Source organism: Struthio camelus, chromosome 5 (assembly GCF_040807025.1).
Source record: "Struthio camelus isolate bStrCam1 chromosome 5, bStrCam1.hap1, whole genome shotgun sequence".
Taxonomy (NCBI): Eukaryota; Metazoa; Chordata; class Aves; order Struthioniformes; family Struthionidae; genus Struthio; species Struthio camelus.
Window position 1 is genome coordinate 41,977,983 of NC_090946.1, and position 9,178 is coordinate 41,987,160.

The 9,178-nt window shown below is 45.5% G+C and overlaps 1 protein-coding gene across 3 annotated transcripts in view; it reads left to right on the forward strand.

The window, feature by feature from the left end:
* PLA2G4B (phospholipase A2 group IVB) overlaps positions 1-8,925 on the forward strand; it is a 53,639-nt gene extending 44,714 nt beyond the window's left edge. For all 3 annotated transcript variants that reach the window (XM_068945968.1, XM_068945970.1, XM_068945969.1), the window contains 3 exons: positions 288-454; positions 1,369-1,555; positions 4,791-8,925. In XM_068945968.1, the coding sequence (XP_068802069.1) occupies positions 288-454; positions 1,369-1,555; positions 4,791-5,035 (599 nt within the window). In that variant the 3' untranslated portion in view covers positions 5,036-8,925. The remainder of the gene's footprint in view (positions 1-287; positions 455-1,368; positions 1,556-4,790) is intronic.
* Positions 8,926-9,178: the final 253 nt, after the last annotated feature.

Genomic DNA, 9,178 nt, shown 5'->3' on the forward strand with positions numbered 1-9,178 from the left:
CGTGAGGCCAGCGGGGTCTATGTCTCACCTGTTCTCTGCCGGGCTGCCTCACAGCCTGCCTGTGAGAGTGTGCCCGGGGGAGTGTGGTCACAGGCCAGATGTGTCCAGATGTGCAGTTTGAAGGGTGTGCTCCTGAGGCCACGTTTCTTGGGTCGCACTGTGAAGGGAGGTGAGCCTGGTCTTGGGCCCCAACCATGGGGCTGCCCTTAACACACCAGTACAGCCAGAATTACCGACTCCTCATTTATTACCAATGCAGCAGTAACTGTATTCGAAATGTTTTTCAGACACTGTGCTGGACTCTTTCCCTAACAATCTGACTCCACTGGAGAAATATCTTTGCCTGATAGATGTTGGCTATTTCATTAACACCAGCGGTGCAGCACTCTTCAAGCCAGAAAGGAATGTGGACGTCATTATTTCACTTGATTATGGTTTGGGAAATGTGTTCAAGGTAAGAAGATTGACATGCTCTGCTCCTTACAGTGCTGGTAACACTCTTTCGTGAAGCTGTGAAGTTTAATAGCCAAATTAATATCTGCTGCTGATATTACGCAATGACCAGTTGCTCTGAAAGGGAATAATTGATAAAGGCATGGAAGTGTTGCCAGCATTAGAAAGGTCAGCTTGTGAGGCGAGCAATGGAGTTTGTTGGCGTTCTGAAGTGGAGGACTGAATGAGGTTTTTATCGGGTTATATGTAGGCTATATTGTAGGCACCATGTTTATGTAGGTTTACTTACATATTTCAGGGCTTCTGCAGGTCCACTTGGGTGGTCAGGAAAATTACCCCCCCTTCTCTTTATTTGGCTTTTGTGTTTGCATGGGAGGGGGGTTGAGAATTGACTAACAGGACATAACACAGAGTGTGCAGATCCTTGTGTTATTAAAACTCTCAGGTATGCAGCTGTCAAAGTCTTAATCATAGGCTCAAGAATAAGCTAGTCATCATATCTGGTAGCATGAAGGAAACTTCCTCTAAGATTAGAATTATGGAAACGCTTGCGCTCTTTTCTCTTTAGAGGGCTGTAGCATACACTGCCTAGGATCCTCTGGGAATTGCAATGACAATTGGTCACTGAAGACGTGACCATCATCTTTCCTGCTCTGCCCTCATGACATATTCTAAGTGTTGCTTTTGGGCACTCCCTCTAGCTGTAGAACATGTTACAGGGTGATGGAAAGTGTCTTCTGATTTGTGGTGAGTGGTGGCAGAAAGGGTTATTCTGTGGCTTTTTTGGATTTATGCATTCATTGCAGAGTCATTCCAGGGATTAAATTCAGTTGCCACAGTGTTTCTGTGTTATCCCAGTAAACCCGATTCTTGTCTTAGTGTTGGCTTTAAGGTGATCTCATTCTGTGTCCATAGCAATTAGAGATGACATATAGATATTGCAAGATACAAGGAATCCCATTCCCCAAAGTGGAACTAAGTAAAGAAGAAGAGAAGAATCCAAAGGAGTGTTATGTGTTTTCGGATGCAGAGGACCCCAGAGCACCTATAGTAGTCCATTTTCCCCTGGTGAATGACACGTTTAAGGAATTCAAGGAGCCTGGTAAGTTCACAGTCAAGAAGAACTATTCATTTCCGTTGAGTTTGGGCCAGCTGTCTTTCCACAACAAGGATCCTATTTGTCCTTTGTAGCAATAGCTCTAAGAGAGGGTACTGCCCCTGTGTGAGTGAGACCACCCTGTCCCCCACCTATAATGGTCATATACATGAGACTGCCTCTTCTGTTGGGCTGTGAATGAGGATGTCCAGTCGTCTCTCAGGCCAGGCTTAGGATACTGCTTTAAGCTTAAAATATATGAATTTATACCATGGCAGAGAAGCAGGATGTATTAACTCTTTTCCTGTTAACCTAGCTGTGTTAACCTTTTCACTAAAACCTGGTTTATGTTACCCATCTGCAGAGTGAAACTCTCTTTAATGGCACATCCCAGTAAGCCATGATGCAACAGAGGTATCCAAGGCAGATCTACATTTGTACAGGTTAGCCTCTACATTTCAGCTCAAGAGGCAGGTTAGCAAACCACAATGGACTCACTGATGCCTTACAGGGTAGACCATGGCTTCAAGCCACAGCTCACATTGCAAGACATAATGGAGAAGGTACTACTTGCAATGGGAAGATGTTGGGGAAAAGGGAAGGGTAGAATTCCGCCTTGGCCTAGAGAGGACCTAGAACATCTGTGCTAGGCCTGCTCCTCCTTCCCTCACCTTCTCCCATGTCAGTTTAAGACACAGCAGTAAAAAAGCAGTCTGGGCACAGGTTGCAACTCCCACACCCTTGTTCCTTTGTCCAGCAATGGTAAGGTGATGCTTGTAGCCTGAGAGTCAGGAGGGAGTCAGAGCAGAAGGAACAGGCACATGGTTGCCTAACAGCTGAGTCCAGTAATTCTGTTATGAACAAGGTCAGAAGAATAAACGGTAGGAGGCGAAGTGGATGCAATAATTAATTGGCACAGGGATAAGAATAAAAGTTACTGATTGTCCTACCTTGGCCTAGCCATTGTACAGTGTTAGTACAAATATCATGGGAGAAGGAGTTTACTGGCTTTAATAAAAAGATAGCGAATAGAAAGAGCTGCTAAGAAACAACGCTGTTGGCCTGGGGAATACACAAGGAAAAGCCTGTACTAGCTCACAGAGAAGGGCCTTATCCTGTACTTGCTAAAGAGCATTGCAAAAGACTTTGGTGACTACACACTTGATTGATTAACAGAAAGCAAGTCTGTTAAGTTTCTCAGATAACACAACTCTTATCCTTCCTCCCATGTCTTCAGTGGCAAACGTTGTTTTGCTATAGGGGCATATGCAGTTGGTTCTGTTCTGCTTGGAGGCTCAGCAGCCCCTGGGCAGTGGGGTCTTCTTTCTGGTGCTGTCTTTGAATGTAGCTGCGAAGCAGCAAAGAACAAGGGGGCCTCAGTATAGACCAGGTTTTCCCAAGAGCTTGTGGGATACTCTGCAAAAATCAGCATGCTGGTGCTTCTGCCGTCTGACTTCGTTAAACTTGGATCTTCCTTTGCCGTGGACCTCTTACAGCAACCAACCCTGAAATATTTCACGTACCTGCTTTTGAGTTACCAGGCCCATAGGGAACTTCTGTCCCTCCCCGTTGCTCAGCACAAGAGACAGAGCATTCACTCTCTATCCAGCTTTACCCAAAACCGTATCGTGTTTCTGGGACCAAAGCAAGCAGAATGGCTGTCTCTGAGGGAACATTTAGGGAAAGTTATAAATAGCAACAAACCAGCAAGTTAAGTAAAGTAATGCTCTTTTTCTGCTATGACATTCACCACTGAATGCTCAGAGAATACATGCACGAACTGATGCACCAACAAAATCCCATTTAGAAACTCCACAGATGAACAGATGGAGGAGGTGCCCTGTAGATGGGACTAGGCCTGTTAGGTAGAGGCTGGAGGTAGTCTGGATGGCAAGGGGCAGTCAGGTAAGGCTGCTCAACAGCAGCTAGCAGGTAGAACAGGCCAGTGTTTTAGACTCACTCTAAATGAAGGATGGATGAGATCATGCAGAGTAAAGCAGCTGCTGCAGCTTCTATGTACTCCAGGCCCAAATCTTTGAGCTGTGACACTCACCTGTGTGTCTCTGAGCATGGGGTGATTCATCAGTCAAACTGACAGCCAGCAGCTGATGTGGGTGGTTGGGGTAGGAGGGCCCTTGGCAACCTGGTGATTTCGAGTTTAACAGTGGAGCTTTTCATTTCTAGATGGCTGAGAGACGCCTTGTGGAATTTGGATGTTTGTTTTTCCTGCTTTGAACTATTTAAATTCTAGAAAAGAGAAAGAATCAGCTTCCCAAGTGTGCATTTACATTGCGGCTATCAACTGTGCTTTGTGTGCTTGAGACAGATGCAGCGGCATAAATGTGGATAGTGCAGATTATATGTCTCTCTCAGTATTGAGAGGCTCAATGAAGCAAAGCTTGGACCCCTGTGATACAGCCACTTCTAGTGGCAGCCTGGGCCCAACACTTTGAGGTCATGCTGCCAAGAAACCACTAGGCCATTAGGCTAAAACCTGCTATGTCTCAAGCATAGTTCATGCATCATTTTTATGTGGTTCTCATAAGCGTTGTAGGGAATATCTCAAATGCAGTCTGTTTGTTGCCCAGCTGCCAATCATCTTCAATTACATTTTTGATTTGGGCACATTTGGTTCAGGCTGTAAGGAATTAGGTAAACAGGAGCATAAATACGAGGTTGTTGAAGTCATTGGCCCTTGCAGGTAGTCACAGTGTCTTGCTATTTGGCAGAAAGATTGACACAACAGGGAGCATGGATCGCAGTAGGTAATTCTCCCTGGTTAGCATCACAAGACCTCCTTGCAGGTACTAGATTGTCTAGCTGGCAGATATGCTGAACACCAGCTCTAATCATGAATTTGGGAAGCTGTTCCAGGTGTGTGGCTTCTCTGGGAGTCAGTTGAATAGGATTTGGTAAAGGACATGGACCCAGGAGTACACTGCCCAGTAATGACTAGCTGCAGCAGCAGGACAAGGAGGGCAGGTAACGATTCCTCTGAGCCCCCCTCGGGGATTTCCAGGTCTGAGTTTTAGCAGGAAGGGGAAGGAGGAGCAGCTGGGAAAGCTGACCATGAATGGTTGTTTCAAGGTGTGTGGGGGTGAGATCTGCATTCTCAGGGAGCACGAGTTCCTGGAGGCTGTTTTTAACAGCTAATTCTGCTAACTAGATCAATCCCTTCTAACACTATGTACTTTATATTCCAGATTCAGCTCACTGTGGTGGCTTTTCTCTTCCTCTGCAGGGGTAAAACGCTGTCGCACAGAGATGGAAGAGGGCAAAGTAAATCTGGAGAACAGCTGCTCACCCTATTACCTCATTAGGTTAATCTACTCCTCTGAAAATTTTGATAAACTGGCGAACCTGAGCAGGTACAATATCCTCAATAACAAAGACCTGCTCCTCCAGGCAATCCGGAGTGCCGTTGAACGGAGGAGAGGAAGCAGGACCGGGAATCTACCCAGCCGCTCTGGATTTGAATATGCCTAGGCTGGGTTTTTGCACTGTTTTCCCACTGAAGGCTATGGCAGTCACATTGCGACACATCACAGTGTTCATTATTTGCAGGAAACTGCAGAACCTGTACATTTCTCATCATGCCTTGTTCAAGTACCTAGCTTTCAAAAGGGATTATTTAACACCCCCCCCCCCCCCCAACCAGGTTTTCAGACCATAACAGCATCCCACTGTGGTCTTATTTGCCAAGAAGTTGGGTCCTGATTAGCAGAGATCTTCCAGGAACTGCTCCGTGTTATAAAAAATTGATGGTGGTGATAGTAAAAGTTCTTTGTATGCCTCTGTTCCCTCCATACTGAGCCCATTATCAGTGTCTTTTGGATGATTAATTACAAACCAAGTCCTGGCCATTTGCATTCAGTCGTGTCCGGATTTTCAGATAGGCTGAACAGCTAGATTTGCGCTGAATTGGTGGGCTCAGCTCTGAAGTCAGGCCAGAGTCTCATATATTTGTGAACAATGGCCAAACTGCAACGTGCACAGTTACGTTCTGTCTGGCTGATTTCCCTTGCTGAATTAGAAATTATTCCTTTACTCCATTCCCCTAAAAGAGTTTGGCACAGGAATGCTGCTCTAGACTGCCACTAGCGGGGCAGTTACATTTCAAGGAAAGATGATGTTAGCTGCAAGGTGTGAGTACAGTTATTTTGAGTGTTGGAGGAGGAAAAATTCTGCATAATGCACGAGTGATTAGAGTGATTTATACTGGGTAGTGCCTTTATGAATTAAAATGTCAGAAGTCTGAAACAAGCTTTTGACACCAGAAACTCCAGGGGAATCATCATCTTAGGCACAGGTACAGTTAAGTTAATAATAATGACTGAGATATAAGCTAGTGCTCCTTTCTTAAGTATATGAACTGAAGGTGGGGTTTAATAACTCATTCATGTAGTACTGAGTGTATAGCCATTGTATTTTCTTACTCAGAAGATTTTTTTTTCCCTTTACAGTCCTCTATCCCTAACATCATAGGCAAGGTATTTTTTACTAGGTGGTACACTAAAATAGTAGAACACAAATGAAAAAAAGGAAATTCTTTTTCACACCTCTTTGCTGGAGAAAAATGTTTGGAAAAATTGTGCCTGGTTTTCATTTGCTTTGGAGTGCAGTGAGAGACATTACTTTGAACTAGGAGCTTGGAATATCTTTATAGCCCTCCACTATATTAAAAAAGATGGTAGGGAAGGATGCTAAGCAGTATGAAACATCTTCATCTGGTGCAAACCAACAGAGCTCCACAGAGGTCGAAGAAGTTACCTTGCTTTATAGCACTACAAGATTTGGACTTGCCTTGGGCACATTTAATCCAAACACAGCATATTCACTGGGAACCTCCAAGGAAAATGTTACACATTTCATATGTACTGGAAATGCGCTTGGTATCTAGAATTGGTTTTAGTCTAGAATTTCTGAAAATCAGACAACGAGAAATACGGGTCTGCCTTTTTGGTATATACAGCCCATAGCCAAGGTCAGAGAGAAGGCATTTAGAGAAGGCTTCATTGCCTCAACCCTGCATCCACTAAATGCTATCTTCTGCTGCAAGTAAAGGCAGTGAATAAGGCATAAGCTGTCTCAGGAATATACTGTGTATAATATTTGCTGAGTTAAGCAGTATTGTGCAAAAACCTGAGGAGTTTTAACAGCTGTGAATGCAGTTATATAACTGAATTCAGGCCATCAGATGATAAGAACTAATCAGATATTGGCTACAGGAAAAATTAAAAAGCCATTGTGAGCTAAACAGTAAGATGGCAGCAGGGTGCTATTGCAGATGAGCGTTGCACTGGGTGTCCGCATGTACACATGTGCCACTGCGTGCATGCACAAGCACAGGGTGCAGGCTGTTTTCATGCTCTTCTGGCTGAGCTCATGAAGAAACCCCTTCACATTACCCATTTGCACAGGATGCAAGCCGCTTCCTGCTTGGCTGGGATGAGCTGCACCTCCCCTCCCACGGCCCCGTGCGCTCGCTTCAGCAGCATCCCGTGCTCAACACACCGCAGCTGCTTTGCCTTGTGCCACCGGTGAGCAGGCAGGGACGGGCAAGGAGCGCGTGAGGCTGCCGCATGGCCCCTCCCCGTGCCCTCACTGCGGGGTGCGCTTGGGGCACCAAATTGCTGCCTGCCTCTTCCAGTGCTATGTTATTACACGGATGGTGCAAAGGGCTGAGCCGAGGGGAGGCTGAGGCTGAAGCACCTGCGATGAGTTGCAGGAATAGCACCCCTTTCTTTTCACAGCGGTGCTCAAAGGCCTTATGTCAGTGAGGGACACTGGTGGCCTCCACAAGAGACAGGTGCGATTTATTTTGCCCTAGAACCAGCATCTAACTGAAGCTGGGAGACTTGGCCTTCAGGAAGAAAGATTCGGGGTTGGGGGGGGGGGAAAGCCCCCAATTGCCTTTTGTTTATGCCTCGGCCATATCAATAAGAGGAATAGCACCTAATTTTTACACTCTGCTGCTGCAAAAAATATCCCTACTTCATTCATAGGCTAGAGTCCGTGCTCCTTAACACTCATGGATCTTGCAAGCGTGTGCATGGCAGCAAGTCACTTCACATGCACTGAGAAAATGGAGTCTCTTTAAATGCGCCACAAACTGGTACCTGGGGCTTGTTTGGTGCGTTCATAATGCTGCTAATGCAAACAGAAATGCCTAATAAAATGTGGAAGGGCCAAAATAAGCAGGGTTTTCAAGTAACCCACATAGGTTAGTGGAGAATAACTTTCCTGAGGGACTGTTAAACCCCATTATAAAGCAACTGGAGGTGGTTGTAAGAGCGAGGTGGGAGAGTGTTGTAAGGCTCCCTTTGCCCAGGAGAGCTGTCACCTAAGGCCGTGCCTACACTGCTGAATAAAGTGGGGCTGGGGGCTGCTGTTTAGCCTTGCAGACAAGAGGCACAAACTGGTCACATCCACTCATGTGTTCCTTGACATCCTCAGGCTCTGTGTGGTACCCCCCGCCCAGCCTTAAAAGATAATATCTATTATTCACGTGTTTTTGCATTTCAACAAGTCTGGAGTTATGTGAGGGCTGTATCACTGCCCATCAGAGTGTTGGTGCTTTTTTTTTTTTTTTTGGTAGCATGAAGCTGAGGAACTATGTTCTTGGCCTGATGGCATGACAGGAGGACCTGAGGGTGTCTGTGTGGGCAAAGCCTGGCCAGACAGTGCTGGAGGACTCTGCAAGGTGGAGAGAACCAGCCCTGGCACAATCCTATCCATGCAGCTTCTTTGGAGGTGCTGGCTGGCACGTGCCATCCCCTAAACCACTCTTGCCCACTGTTTCAGAGCATGCGAATTTGCACAGTCCAAATCCCACAGAACTATGGACATAGTTACAGTGAAGAAGCAAGGATTATCAGAGACCAGTGCTCAGGTCTGCTCCTTGGTCCTGTTTTCTTTAGCAGTATATATGGAGTCTTGGGAACAGATCACTGAAATATCGTGTACTTGTTCCTCAAAAGTGGTATGTTTATTCTTTATCCCATTTCTTGTCTGGCCTTGTGCCGTGTGCTGTCAAATGAAGGAGAAAGCTACCTCTCTGCATCTCGCCATGAGAAGGCATGCGTGACAAGGCACGTGGCGTGCTTCTCAGCAGGTCCGTGCTGCTCTGAAGGATTCACATCTGCTTGACTGCTGAGGGTGAATTCACATACGCAAAAAACTCACCCAGAATGCGCCTAGATCCCTGCTCTCAGATAGACTTGCTTCTGGAAAACCCACACAAATATAGAGCTTGCTATCTGCTGCCAAATGCAGAGGAAACAAAAGTTTTTCAACTCTCTTACCTACTCTTCATAGAAATTGCCCGTGTCTCTTAACTGTTTAATAATATAATCTTTAAAAATAAAATTTTGCATAAAGAGCACTGGAGCCGTGAAAATCTTTATTCACTTAAATATATGAAAAAATCTTTATTCACTGAAATAGAGGACAACAATTACTGACTTGTGTCAGCACTACTTACGCTGGCTGTCTGCTGAGCAGTTTGTAGAGCATTTACTGGTTTCATGATTGGGTGGACAGATGAGAAGTTCTGGCTCACAAAGGCATTGAGAGCCTTGGAAAGGTGGGAAAAATCTACCTTTAGTGGTAAATAAACCATTGGCATAA